Source organism: Nanorana parkeri, unplaced genomic scaffold, assembly GCF_000935625.1.
Source record: "Nanorana parkeri isolate BGI_ZX_2015 unplaced genomic scaffold, ASM93562v1 scaffold301, whole genome shotgun sequence".
Classification (NCBI taxonomy): Eukaryota; Metazoa; Chordata; class Amphibia; order Anura; family Dicroglossidae; genus Nanorana; species Nanorana parkeri.
Window position 1 is genome coordinate 574,684 of NW_017306569.1, and position 15,509 is coordinate 590,192.

Below are 15,509 nucleotides of genomic sequence, written 5' to 3' on the forward strand. Positions count from 1 at the left end.
TATGGGGGGGGGGGGGGATGTTTAATGTCACTTTAAGGGAAATTTCCTCTACAAAGTGCAAATTCCCATGCAAAGTGAGCAGCCCATTTGCCTTTAGTAAAACAACCCCTCTGTGTACAGCTACTGTAAGGCATGCCATTTTGGAATAGACATCTATCAAATTTCTATGATTGATTTTACTTTGAGAGTTTAGCTATTTTGGTTTCTTCAATTACATATACTATGCAGGTATTCAATAAGCAATTTTATGTTGCTTTTTACATTCTAAAATTGACATTAATTAAAAATAATCAGTACTAAAATATATATATTTTTTCAGCATGAAAGAGATGTTTAAATGCAAGAAACAAAAAACACAACGTGAAAAGGCATCTGCAAAAGTCATCTTAGACGAATATCAAAAACTTGGCCCTATTAGGTAAGCTTTTAACAAAAAAACACCATACAATTATTTAGGTATTGCAGATGAAATCATAGAAATAATAATAAATTGTTGTAAACATTATTTTTTAGCTATCAAGAAATCATGACCTTCATTCTGTTTCTGCTGATGGCCCTCCTGTGGTTTACAAGAGATCCTGGATTTTTTCCTGGGTGGTCTTCTCTATTTCCCAAGTAAGTATTGTTCCACTTTTCTTGCTATTATTATTTATTCCGTAGTAGCTCTGTTACTTCAGTCCACAGTCCTTTTTTCTCCCTAAATCCCCTTGAGCCCCAGAATGTTTTTTTTTCCTTTTTGCCAAAGTCTCAGTTCAAAACATTGTACCTTTTAGCATTTGTAATCCACCCCAGCATATTATACTTGATTCAATTTGAGACAGATATAGCTATTTTTGGTAGCAAATTTGGATACATATATTAATAACTGCTTGTTTTTATTGGGAATAAATACAAAAAAAAATGAAAAAAAATATTTTCCTGTAATGTTTCCAAGTGTAAATGTTATGTCATGAAATATTGCAGGAAAATGCATTTTTACAGCTGTCATGTGACTGGTAATTGTGGCTTTCTGTTTAGCACATGTTAACCCATTTTAGTTTTCCTCTAGCATGTATTTTTTAAGCTAACTCCATAATGGGTCATTTTAATTTAGTACTTAATTTTATTTCTAGTTACCGTGGGTATGCTACTGATTCTACTGCCGCTTTACTACTGGGTCTTCTGTTCTTTATTGTCCCTGCAAATCTCTGGAAAAACGCTGGCAAAAGCAGTTGAGTATTCTCTTAAAAAGTGAACAGATTTTCCAGAAATTAATTTTGTTAAATGCATAAACAGCTATTACGCAGCATGTGTCTAATATGATTTACAACTATTTTAAGTGAAAGTCAAAAAATTAAGAATTATATTCAATCAGACAATTTCTACTTTCTTCCTTAAAATTCTTATCCTGCTAAACAGATAGGTCCCATTTATGTTATCATATTTTTTATCCAGGTATGAATCATTTTTATAATTTGTAATGTAACCTTCCTTGATATGCTTCACTGCGTTTTCAGATTTTAAATTGAAAATATTTTGTATTGCTTATGGAATAATTATGGTTTAAATGAGCCATAAAAACATCCATACCATAGTTCATAATTTTTCCTCACGATAGGGTTATCTCTGCCAAGGGTAAACTGAAGCAGATAGAAAAAAAGAAGTAATTTGTTAGAATAATGCTGTAAGAAGGGTTGATTTAATAAAGGCAAAAAGGCTGTTCACTTTGTTCCTTTGTAAAGGAATCTGTATTTTGCAGGGGAAGTTACCCTATCTGCTATTGGCTCCACAACCTCATCAGTGGCAGCAGTGATGTCTGTGACTCTTTTCACAGAAATCAACCAGCCCCCTCTTCACACGTGTCCTGCAGCCTGGAGAATCCTAGCAGATCTGCCCGCACTTCAGAAGAGGGCTCAGTCACACAGTTCTCCTTCAGTTACATAAGCCACCTGGGAACTATAGTTAATCCAATCATCTTTATGCTAAAATCACTGTTTTTTTAAATTTCACTTGCCCATGTTTGGATATTTGTATTTGTATTTGTAATTGTATTGTAACTGTCTTCCTTATATTGTAAAGCGCTGCGCAAACTGTTGGCGCTATATAAATACTATGTAATAATAATAATATTTTAAAAAAACAGGATTTTTGCATAAAGCTGGTTGGAAGATTGAAGTGATCACAGCTTCACCATATTTCCCAACATTACTAAGCTCAGTGAATGCTCACTTTTCAAAATCAACACTTATCCTGCTCAGTAAACTGTTTTTAATCCTTTATTATATCATACCCAATACGTTTTCAAGTATGTAAGGGGGAATGCTTATAATCATCCAATAGAGCTCTGCAAAAGCTTCAAATTATAGGCAAACATTGGGATTAAGTTAAATAATGTCCAGCTCTAGCCATGCTGGGCAGTGTTCCCACATCTAAGGTGTTTGTACCTGAATGTGATCCAGAGGAGGTTTCGCCCTATTGTCCCAGTTGTTCCCTATACTTATTCTGTCAACACAAGTGTATTCTAATGCCTACTAAATTGCTTATTTGTGAACACAAAAATTAATTTCACCTAAAAATATGCTGAGCACAAAACACTTTCTTGGTTGGAAAATGAATTGGATTTTATAGATTTTTTACAACAGGGATTATGACTTATGTCCAAGTTGCTTAATGGGTTGTTTTATTTTCTTGGTGTGTATAACTATTTTCTTTCTTCACACAGATTCTTTGGATTACACCCCACTCATTACATGGAAAGAATTTCAGGCCTGTATGCCTTGGGATATTGCTATTCTTGTTGGTGGTGGATTTGCATTGGCAGAAGGATGTGAGGTAATTACTTTCATTAGTGATGGACAGCAATTTAATAAGGTGTTGTCATTTCCCCCAATGTTATTTTTCAGTAAAAAGCTAATGTGATGTGGAACTTTTAATCATATTTAAGCTGTAAAACATATGTAAACTGAAGCAGCAAAGTTTGTTTTTTTCACATCTAATACAAAAAAAAGAATACATAACTCCGGAGATTATTTAAGGGCTCATATACTCGAAAGTCAAAAGGAAAAGCTCGGCATGTGTAGACCTGTTTTGGTGGTGGTGCTGGTGAGTGGTGGGTCATGTGAGATGACCCTCTCCAATCAGCTACCACTGCCCACCTGTAGGTAACAAGGAGTTCTTGAGCCTCCACAAAGTGGGAGTATAGGACTGGTACATATTTACAATGGCAGTGCCTCCACCCACCTCGGCCTTGTGGTTTAGAAGTGGGACCCCAGATGAGATAACCTTGTCCCTAGGCTTAATACTCACATTTACTGGTTCTCTTGCAGTGACTGAATCTCTTGCAGTGATGAACAGATCAAGTCCATTGATGCCTTTTTAAGTATTTATGTAAAACGATGAAACTCTAGAGAAAGAGGAATATTGGAATACCCAAAAATAGTAGTGGTGTCTCAACACATCTTATATGGTTGACAGTCCCTGTACGGAAGGTCAATCTTCTCTCTCACTATAGGTCAGAAGTGTCTCCATTTCCACAGAAGTTCCAGTATACACTCAGTGTTAGGTCTGACTGCAGCTTGGACCAAAGGAGGTTCTTGCGGTTAATTGAAAAACAGCACTGTGCTCAAAACCCTTAGTGACTATCTAGTTATACAATGTGCAATATGTGAATAATAATCAAACCATTTTAAACTCTAAAATGCGTTGTGCAATATTCTTATATGCAATCCTCCCTATAAAAGGTACAGTCCTCTAAAATTACTTCAGTGATACATCCATATATCAATGGATAACACAAATAACATAAAATGACATACAAAACATGCATTGTTCAATGAAAATATGTGCAATCCTTCCTCCTAAAGTACAATCATACAACTATTTTTGTGATTGTTCAATGTAATGTAAACAACAATATCTCTCACAATATTAATTATTGCATGCATCCAACTGTGATAATATAATCCTCCTAATGAAGTGCAGTCCTTTTTAAGTACAACATTTCTTCCAACTTTATGACCACGCCACCTCCGTGTACTTCACAAATAATCAAGTGATCCTTGCTTCCCACAATGTGATAAAGTATCTAGCCGCACTCACAGACTCCTATTGTTCACCATGTTACAGATGAACAATACACGCTTTTCAAATAGATTTCTCTCTCTATTTCTTCCACTCCCGTATCCAGCAGTTAATCAAGAGATTCTTTCCCCTCCTTCCACTATGACATTCAGCAGTTATAACTCATTCCTTACACCTTCTCCATCTTCCATCCTCTCCTCACTTTAAGTACTGTATTATACATTATATAAAACTTATAATCCAGGAAACCATTTAATTATGCTAATGCAAAGAACAGGGGACAGCCTAATTTAATCCTAAATTCTCAATTCTCAACTATTTTAGTCATCACAATCTAAAAAATAAAAATATAGAAAAAGATATATTTGAAAAAAAAATCCTGTTCATTTAAAATGTCCTAAATAGCGCAATCACATGAAACCATCTAAAATCAATATTCTGTATTATCATAAACACGGTGGTGCATCTCAACTACCCTTCGGATTATAATTAACTATTTAAAATTTCTCTTATTATTTAAAATCTGTTGAAGGTCTCAGTTATACCGGGATGTATTTTATACCAATCAGCATCTCTCATCGGTATGCTCAGTAAGATTTGAAAATGAGACAGAGAAGGTGATTGGTTGCAGTGCAAATCTGCTCCAGATTTGGTCTGGTCCAGTTTTGATGAATTCCCCTCACAATGTCCAACAGGTATATCCATTTTGTTTCTCTCTGTGAAACTTCTTTTTTAAATTGTCCCCTCTCCATTGTCTCATGGCTCTGTCAAATCCACAATATGTAAGCCCCTAGGGTCCTTGTTGTGATATACAGTAACTTAAAATGGTTTGATACACTTATCTTTAGTGAAACAATTTTTAATATTGTGAATGTGTTCCTTTATATGAATCTTAAAGGAGAACTATGAGGCGAGTGAAAATCACCCAGCCTCATAGTTCTAGCCGACCTGTGACAATGAAACTGTCACTCGTCGGCTTAATAGATCAGGAAGTGAGCGAACACATACCATCGCTCGCTCACTTCTCGATCCTGTTCTTGTAGAGAGCCGTGACTGTCACTCATGGCTCCCTGCAGGGATTCACCCCCCTTCCCTGTCCGATCCTCCAGCGCTGACTGGCGGAACGGACGTGGAGGGGGCGGGTACAGCTGGCTCTGCCTCTAGATATCCCTCACGCAGCTGGGTCGATCCAGACAGTAATGTCGGGATCCGTCCCGGCTGCGGCGTCTCAGTACACTGCGAGCTGTAGCTCGCGGTATACTGAGCTTTGGGTGACGGGAGGACTCTAGTTTGTGTCCTCCCGTTACCCTTAGGAGAACTATGGGGAAAAGCCCTGACCCCATAGTTCTCCTTTAAGCTGTCTTGTGGTTCTCCCTATGTATTGCTTACCCACAAGGGCATGCAAGTAAATAAGTAACGTGGGTTGTTCCACAAGAAATTAATTCTTTTATATCAAACATTTTATTATTAGTGTTCGATTTAAATTGGGTTACTTTTCTTCTCTGCTGTGTTAAACAACATCTCCCACACATCTGCCACATGGATAAAATCCTATTCCATTAAACAACGTCATTGGTTTCTTGGGTGGTTCTATAACATTGTACACTAGTCTATTCTTTAGTGTAGGGGCTCTCCTATATATAATATTGGGTTTATTTGGTAGAATAGGTCCCAGTACTTTGTCCCTCATTAAAATATTCCAATGCTTACGCATAATTCTTTCTAGTTCTTTATATTGCATAGAATAATCTGTGACAAAGGAAATAACATAGTCCTTATTCTTTTCTATTTTTTGTTTTCAATGCGTCTACTCTATTTTTTCACCTATTTTTATTTTCCTCGTGTCACCTTAGTTGTATCCTATCTATAAGAACCTATTTTCAATATTACTAACTTGTTCTTCAAAATCTGTCTAACGTGCAATTACATCTAATCTTACTAGCTGTCCCTTGGGTATACCGGTGATCCAATTAGGATGATGGCAATTGTATGTAACTGTTACGATCTGTCATTTTAATGGTTTCAATGGTATTCCAAAACGGGTTTAAAGAGGACCTATCCCCCTGCCAGATCTACAAAATATCATCTATGAATCTTCGCCAAAGAGATAGGCCCTCCCATTTGGCACCAAAAATAACATCCTCCCCCCACTTGGCAATAAATAAATTTGCTAGACTCGGGCAAATTTAGCAGCCATTGAAACACCCCTAATCTGAAGATAATATTCGCCACCATACCAGAAATAATTATTCCGCATCACAAAATCTGTGCACTGAGTAATGAACTCTACCTGTTCCTTCTCTAAATTGTCATCCTTATTTAATGGCCATAACACAGCTTCCAATCCTTTTCCCTGATCAATGTTCGTATACAGGGATTCAACATCCATCGTGACAAATATAAAATCTTTTGTATTTTTTTATCTCAGCTAAAATTTTAATTCTTTCGCTACTGTCTTTTAGATAGGCTCTTGTCTTAGTGACCAGGGGCTGTAAAAAAATGATCCACATACTCCCCTGTTCTTGATAAGAGACTCAATTCCACTGAAAATTGGTCTACCTGGTGGGTTAATTTCATCTTTATGTATTTCCAGTAAAAAATAAATTACTGATATTCTCATGTTAGAGGGTAGTAAGTATTTATACTCTTCTTTTTTTTTTAAATGCCTTTTTTTCCATCCATCTTTTAACAGTTTCCCTAATTCTTTCTTATAATTACTTGTTGGGTCATTAGGCAATTGTTTATATGTCTCCTCATCTCCCAATATTGTATAACCCTCTACTTAGAGTGAGAAATAGCAGTAATAGAATATTCAGAATAGAGATATCCTCGTCATATATACCCTATGTTGAAATTGAATGACATCTAGTAGTCAAAGTTGGTATTGCAGAGCATGATATAAGAAGTTAATGGAGATCTTGATGCTTGTGTGTTGGCCGTCACCTCAGAGGAAGTCGGAAGTGATGCGTAAGCGGATCAGGGCCATACAAGCATCACAATCTAATAAAATGGAATGCCAGTGGATGTGTTTTTATGCAAATAAAATGTATCATAATTGTAAGTGCCTTTTTATCTTTATTTAAATTAATTAATTATGATACTGCACAATGGGGAGTATATCTTCTTCTTTCTGAGTATTAACAAAGAGGAGATAGAAGATGGAGAAGGTGTAAGGAATGACTGCTGAATGTCATAGTGGAAGGAGGGGAAAGAATCTCTTGATTAACTGCTGGATACGGGAGTGGAAGAAACAGAGAGAGAAATCTATTTGAAAAGCGTGTACTGTTCATCTGTAACATGGTGAACAATAGGAGTTTGTGAGTGCGGCTAGATACTTTATTACATGGAGGGAAGCAAGGATCACTTGGATTTGTGAAGTAGACGGAGGTGGTGTGGTCATAAAGTTGGAAGAAATGTTGTACTTTAAAAAGGACTGCACTTCATTAGGAGGATTATATTATCACAGTTGGATGCATGCAATAATTAATATTGTGAGAGATATTGTTGTTTACATTACATTGAACAATCACAAAAATAGTTGTATGATTCTACTTTAGGAGGAAAGATTGCACATATTTTCATTGAACAACGCATGTTTTGTATGTCATTTATGTTATTTGTGTTATCCATTGATATATGGATGTATCACTGAAGTCATTTTAGAGGACTGTACCTTATAGGGAGGATTGCATATAAGAATACTGCACAATGCATGTTAGATGATAATGCATGTTCGAGTTTAAAATGGTTTGATTATTATTCACATATTGTACATTGTATAACTAGATAGTCACTAAGGATTTTAAATGCAGTGCTTTTTTTCAATTAGCATTTGAGGTGGGTTGGCACTAATTTAACACAGTTTTAGAATGAGTTTTGAATCCTAGCATGGTATATCACTACCTGAGGTTCTTGTGGTTACTCTGGTGTGCCCATAGACTCAGTTATCATGGGTAAGGTCCTTGTATTGAATCCAACAAAGTCCATTTAGCATATGATATTCCATGAGGGTAGGCCTTGAGGGCCTAAGCCCTCAGGCCTGGGCACTAGGCCAGTACCTAAGCAGCCATCTCCCAACTGGGGAGAGGTGAAGAACAGGAACCCAGAACTGATCATGCTCAAGGGTTTTGTTATAGCCAACCCCTCCTACTAATGACACTCTCCACAATGATTAGCTATCACAGAACCTCAGTCAGAAATGATTCAACTCCAGCACAGTACTTTGTCACAGCAAAGCCTGGTGGATGAAACACAAAAGTGACCTATGAGCACACCCTACTGCTGAGAAATAATACAGGTTGGTTCCTGGAGATTACTGCAACTTCGCCACTTTCTACTGAGCATAGTCCCTGGATCGACATCCCCTGCGCCACTCACGTTGTTTGACCGACTATGCCTCTCCCCATCCAGGGTATAAAAACTGGTTATTACTCCCGATGATTCCTTTGTGCCTCCGTTTCTCCTTAAGTGTGAACGAGACCTATAGCTATCTCTTTCAACAGAACAACGGAACAACGAAAAACATCATATACTTCTCTCACGAAGCTTCTGTTGTGTGTAAAACGCAGGAAGCTAACTACAAACTACTTACATGCTAGTATAGGGTTCCCTCCACTCTGCATAAGATCTGGCCTCACACTCCAAACCGATGTTGGCGCTGTAATGAGTAAGAGGGCTCCCTGATGCATATCTTTTGGTCATGCCCTCCATTTGTCTAGCCTCACGGAACAGGTATAAACTATCTCTGCTGATACACCTGCTCAATACAGCTTAAATGTGTATCCCCATGCTTTGGAAGATAACCACTGCTCCAACCATAGCCATGTGGATCTCTAAAGTCCGGGAAACGGAGATGGTGGAATGCATGACAGTTTCCCTATACCACCGGGAAACAAAATTCAATAAAAGATGGTTCTATTGGTATGAATACCTCCTCTCCTCAGATGCTCCTCTGATGCCTTGATGATGTCTCTCGGCTTCGCAAATTGCCTGAGCTGAACACTGTTCCCTTCCTCCTAATGGATGGATGGCCTACCCCCCTTCCCTCCCTGCCCTTTCTCACTTACTCCACACTCCCTTCTTCGAGCTGTTCCCTCTTCTTACCTTTTCTACAAATACTTATTTGTGTCCCATAGCATCATTCGACTGCTAATTGCTAAATTTTTGGGACACCGGGGACAGATTAATAATAAAAAAAATGTAAAAACACATGCTTAGCAATAGTTGTTAACACTGCCTTTTTACACGCCTGTTTCAATACATACTGTGAATGTTTTCTACAATGTCCATTCAATGGCAGTTTTGCCAATGTTTTTATACCATGACTCCTCTCTTGTTACTGTCCAGCATTTATGGATATTATACTTCTGCTACTTGTGTCTAAAATAAAGAATTATAAAAAAAATAGTGCACCTGCGAGTATAACTTGGCACAATTACACCAACACCAGATCAACCTTATAAATATATAGAGTCCAAGGTCCACAGTATCGTCACCTTGAAACCTTGAACCTTCAACCTACACCATTAAAATCGCTGTTCAAGGGTTGCTTTGGAGTCAAAGCATTTGTTTTCTTTATGTGGAATTTGGCATGTGGTGTAGTGTGACTGTAGTGTCTATGGTACTAGTGTGATTATTAGACATTTCTATTTGCACTGATGACTACTGTAACTGAGACAGAAAATAATGGGAAATCCAGAGATTTAGAGTTGTTGCCTGAACAAGTGGCAACAGGGGATCTTCCAATGGGGACATATTTTCCAGTGACAATTGTCAAAGAGGGAAATTCTCCTCAGTTGTAGAGATTTCCTCTCACTTATTGTTGCATCTCCAGGACAGTAAATCAAGGACAATCTCACCGTCATGATTTAGACAGCAAAAAATAAACTCTATCCAAACAAAAAAAATAAAAGTTTTGGCTATGCATAGACTTTTAATGTGTCAATAGCAACAGACAACTACCTGATGTAGTGTATGATAAAGGAGGAAAAAAAAACAAAGTATGTGTGTGTCATTGATTACGACTTTATTTTCATATTCTATTTTCAGGTTTCTGGACTGTCGCTGTGGATAGGAAACAAGATGACCCCACTTGGCTCATTACCTATTTGGGTTGTGGTTCTTATTGCATGCATAATTGTGACATCGGTTACTGAAGTTGCTAGCAATCCTGCAACAATCACAATATTCTTACCTATATTAGCTCCATTGGTGAGTTGACTCAAATTTATAGTCATTGCATAAACTACAACATAATTCTGATTTGTTGGAGGTTATAATAGAATATATTTTAGACAATGTTCACAATATATTTTAAACATTAACATATAAGGTATAACTTTACATACTGTATATAGTGTTTATTCTAGTTTTATATGTGACCTCAGCTGACACTTTTGTAATTCTGACAAATATAGCAACAGTATTTATTTTCCAGGTTAAAGGTTTAGTTGACATTGTAGTTAAAAATAGTTAAAATATGGCTACATACCATGAATTGTCTTATCAAACTCTGCTCCTGTGTTGAAATTTTGTAGAACTGCAATTCAAGAAATTAGGAGGTCAAGATGGTGACACTATATTTAGTTTCATGATCTTGGTCTTAAAAAAACAAACTTTTTAAAATTAAAGTCTGAAGTAAAGATGCAGGTATAACAATAAAAATGGTTGTCAAATTACATAGTGCTCAACTGAATAATCAAGCTCCTTGTAGCAAAACAAAGGGGAAGAGTTATACTTTGGTATTACTGGAAAGTGCATGGTAATAGAAGCAGCCAAGTAATTTGGAAGTAGAAAGGCCACCATGATTAAAGCACTTTGCAAATATAAAATATAGCACCGGAAAGTCAAGGCCACTCCTCTACACCCCTATGAACAGATGTTCATACCAGTGTAGAGCTAGTAGTTGTGCACTACAGGTATTGGATTTCAGATGTCAGATTGAGCCATCCACTGATTCCAAATCTTCTGAAATTTCGTGGGGCAAACCACCAATTTGGTTGTTCATATATGAATATCTTGAAAGGAAGGGTAGCATTGACATGAAGAAACCAGGCTACTGGGTCAGATGAGTAGCTTGAATCCAGGTACGTGCAATAAATAAAGTTTCATGAAGAAATACAGTAGTAATGTTATCCAATTCTAAATTGGACAAAAGATCCAAGGGGCTCATGGAGAATGGGGTGCCCATTTTGTAATGCAGGAATTTGATCACCTGCTCATTGTATCCTTGGATCAGAAGACATGCCCAAAATAAATGAAAAAATTACCCAAGGCAGCAGAGCACATAGGATACAAAGGGCTATGATTTGGTTGGGATTTTGAGAGCTGTACAGGCATCAAACAAGGCTTATGTAAAATATACAGTTGTATCAGTCTGTCAGATAGTTTTGGGGGAGACTCCAATGCTTCATCTCATTATTCCTCTTCCAGGACCCTAATATCCACCTCCCCCCTGTGTCTGGGTTGGTGGGCCAACACCGCAGCTTGAGGGTTGAGTAGCATCATACAAAAGATGGAAAACATCTTAGTAGAAGTGCACACAGCAGAATATTGAAATATGTCATTATTGTTTACCTTTATGATACAAGTGGGAAGATTGGACAGCTATATAATAACAATTTAAGTCTGGCAATGTAACCCTTCCAAGGGAAGATGGGTAATCCAAATTAAACAGCTTAAACAGAAGAGAATGCATTCTCTAAAAGTATTTTACATGGAGATACATTGGGGAGGGCAAAAGCAAATTTTTTGATTTTTGATAAAATTATTTTGACTAAAACCACCCTATCCATTGCCACTAAAGGAAGTTTAGTCCATATTTAACACTTGGCCTGATAAGGGTTCGATGTCCAAGGGGATCTAATTAGTAAAGGTTCTTGACATTTGCAGTCCCAATCATTTAATGAAACCGATTCCTAAACGTGGCAGGGAGACTTGCCCAAAAAACTGTCTACATGGAGAATTTGTGGTCTACCCCAATTGATTTTTAAACCAGAAAACTTGCCATAATCTTCTACATTTTTTCATTGTAGTACCAAAGAGTGATCTAGCTGGTAGCTACAGGACTCCATGTTAACTAGTGTTAGTGAGTTATCATTGCAGTAAAGAATTTTAGGATTAGACAGAACACTGTGCTCTTAAGGAAATGTACTTTATTAGTGGATAAAATGGTTGCTAGATGCAGTAAATGATAATAGAATAAAATAACACAAAGGCAGATCTTTATTTCTTCTGCATTACAGTGACATTTCTACATCTGACATATGTGATATTTGTCAGATGAACAGCAGCACAAAAACTGTTAAACGAATATAGCTTTATGGAAATTCACCCTCTCACCCCTGGTGATTTGTTTACTGAATTAATTTTTTTCTGGAAACAGCACCACTGCACCACCAATATCTGACTTGATGTGCTGCCTTGTAATCTTACATTCAAAGGGAGTGCCCAAGAGAATGGTCTTGCACCGCAGGGGAAAGACAAGTCTTCAGCACAGTCATGTGAATAATATAGAATGTTCAAGCACCTAACACAAAATTATTATTTCACCACCTATTCTATTTTATATTTTATATTTTTTTGATAATAATATCCTGCAGTGCTGGCATATAGGTTTTCCTGCTCTGTAACATTTCTTAACCGGGAGTTTAACCTTACATTAATGCTGTGCACACTAAAGTTTTACATATTCAAAACAGACAGTACAAGCACTTTAACACAAGCCCTCACTCCCCCCTAGTTATAGGCCTTGTTTTTTGTCAAAGTTAACAACAGGGGCACACAAACTCTAAAAAATTTTCCTAAGACTATCTATTGCAGCAGACTTTTTGGCAGTCTGACAGTCTTTTAGCCCACATTCACACCTGTGCATTTAGTGGCACGTTTCCCTGCTGAGTTCAATAGGGCCTGAATATGTGACAAATGCAGCAAAACAGGTCTATGAAGCAAATTTTGCAACACATGTTGCACGTTTTTTACTTCCACGTTTGTGCACGTTTTATTGCGCGCAAACACGGAGCAAAGAGGCGCATCTTCCTGGCCGCATTTAGGGTGCCATTAGAAATGATTGGCAATGCAAGTGCATTGCGCATTTTGCTGCATTTCCATCAATGCGTGCCAAAGCAAGCATCTTTGTATGCTTTTGGCACATGTTTAGGGAACAGCAGGTTTAAATGCAGGCTTAATGTAGACAAACAATAGATGTTTCTAAGCTGTTAGAAGTGAACTGAAGCTCAACTTTGTTGAGTCTTTGTTATCACCTTTGAGGATCTTTGAGAATAAATTACTTCACATTGCAAGTAGCTAGAGAGGTCAGGGATGGTTTGTTATAATTTTTTTCTTCTGTATTACATACACCTTTGGTACAGATATATGTCAGGTACCATTCTATGACCATTAATGTTTATAGCCATAAGACCCAACCAAGGACCCATGTAGCTCTCAGCTTTTCATAATTTTAGTCAATTCCACTCACCCCCAGCTGTATTATGTGTGCATCTTCATAAAAAAAATACATGAAATATTAATATTTTTTAAAATATGTTTGATTTGAACCATATTTGCTTGTCTTGTTTTAACCTAGTTTTAATGTTAGCTATGAGAAATACCTACATACCAACAATATAATATGGCTTTAATCTAAATATTTTCTTGTATTCTACACAGGCTGAAGCACTATATGTGAACCCACTCTACATACTCCTCCCTACAACTCTTTGCACATCTTTTGCCTTCCTACTTCCTGTAGCAAACCCACCAAATGCCATTGTCTTTTCTTATGGCCATCTTCAAGTTATAGACATGGTAAGTAGTACTGTATCTACATTTGATACTTGCTTTAAGCATTTTAAATGTGGATAGTTTGTCTGTAAGCAGCCATAAGAAGTACTAGTAGATGTTTTAAACAATGATCATAAAAGCAGAAAAATGAAATTCTAAAGAAATGTTAGCACTGCTCCAGATGTGCAAAAACACAGAACATAAGGACCCCATAGCAAAATATTTTTGGAGCCCCCCATTTGTTGTCCCTTTTTCCAGTGACCTCTCTGTGGCACTTGACACTTTGCACCCCTAACAGGTTCCTTTAATAATGATGGTTAGCAAGCTAAACTGCACCCCTATATATATACCCCTTAGTCATTAGTGATCTGTTGCAGCCAATAGCCTCTTCTGTGTTTACCATTTCATTGGTGGTCAGTGGAAAGGCCTCCCTAAATCTCCATTTTAATTGATGGTCAGCAAAAAGACCCTTCTGCTAAAAGTCCTCTTTAAATGTGTGTACAGTAGAAATGCCCTTTTTAAATTGGTGATCGCTATATTATATATTAACTGACTATTACAAAGCTATGGGACAGCTGAGAAAAAACAGAGGTTACAGGTGCATTGGAGATGCAGGAAGAGCTGTGGATTAGCTGATGAGCAGAAGAGGCTGCAGCTGTACTGCAGACCGATGCCAAGGGTTCTTCTGGGACTTTGGCTGTGAGTGCAGCAGAGACCAAACTGGGGTGTGGCAGGGACTTTGGCTGTGGGTGCAACAGTGGATGGGCTGCAGGTGCTGAGGGGTCTACACTGAGGTGTAGAGGAGACCAAGCTGAGGTGCAGCAGAGACTTAGGCTCTGGGTACATTGCTAAGGCTGAATATAAACAACTTTGGTAGCTCAGGGAGCGTATAGACACTGTGTTCAAGCAGTAACTGCGTGCCTAACTTGAGTTAATATAGAAGAAATAGCTACATGACACATTGTCATAAGTGTAACCCAGAAGTGCCAGGAAATAGAGGAGTCCCTGGCACTGGAACACAGAAGGTAAATAGCCATGACAATCATACATTTGGTGTGTGCTTTTTCTACTTGGTGAGGTGCATATGTAACATATGTTGAGTGTTATGGTTGCTGTCAACTATTTTTGCAACATGTACCTTTTGTGCTTTTTCTTTCAAATTCGTGGCTCAATTTATATATTTTTTCTGCTTCTTCTTTGCTTATAGGTAAAAGCTGGACTCGGTATTAATATATTAGGCGTTCTTGTTGTGATGCTTTGTATATCGACTTGGGCAATACCTATGTTCAATCTTCAAACATATCCATCCTGGGCTCCAATTATTGTTCCTCCAAACAGCACAATCCTGACTACATCATTCCTGACTACTGTGGGGTGAAATTACAAATGAACACATGTAAATTAGTAAAAGAACTGACATCTTCTTAAAACAAGTTAGTGTAAATCTGCTCATATATACATAAATTCATGTCCACCTCTTTATCTAAGCTTTGGCTGCACAGAAGGAGGTCCGCAGTATGGAAAGTGCTTTCTATTACAAAGACCTGATTAACTTTTGAAGATATTTATGATTCTGGCCCAAGCAGACCATTTGTTCCCAGAAAGCCACTTCTACCATTTCTTACCTTTTTTATACAAATATTTTTATTTTTCAAAATTAAAAATGCATT

At 37.4% G+C, this 15,509-nt stretch overlaps 1 protein-coding gene across 1 annotated transcript in view; it reads left to right on the forward strand.

Annotated features, from left to right (window-relative positions):
• The window catches only part of SLC13A1 (solute carrier family 13 member 1), a 52,306-nt gene extending 37,089 nt beyond the window's left edge, over nt 1-15,217 (forward strand). Inside the window, exons 9-15 of the mRNA XM_018557736.1 lie at nt 320-418; nt 514-615; nt 1,113-1,210; nt 2,702-2,811; nt 10,108-10,269; nt 13,726-13,863; nt 15,047-15,217. Coding sequence (XP_018413238.1) covers nt 320-418; nt 514-615; nt 1,113-1,210; nt 2,702-2,811; nt 10,108-10,269; nt 13,726-13,863; nt 15,047-15,217 — 880 coding nt within the window. The remainder of the gene's footprint in view (nt 1-319; nt 419-513; nt 616-1,112; nt 1,211-2,701; nt 2,812-10,107; nt 10,270-13,725; nt 13,864-15,046) is intronic.
• The last annotated feature ends 292 nt before the right edge of the window (nt 15,218-15,509 follow it).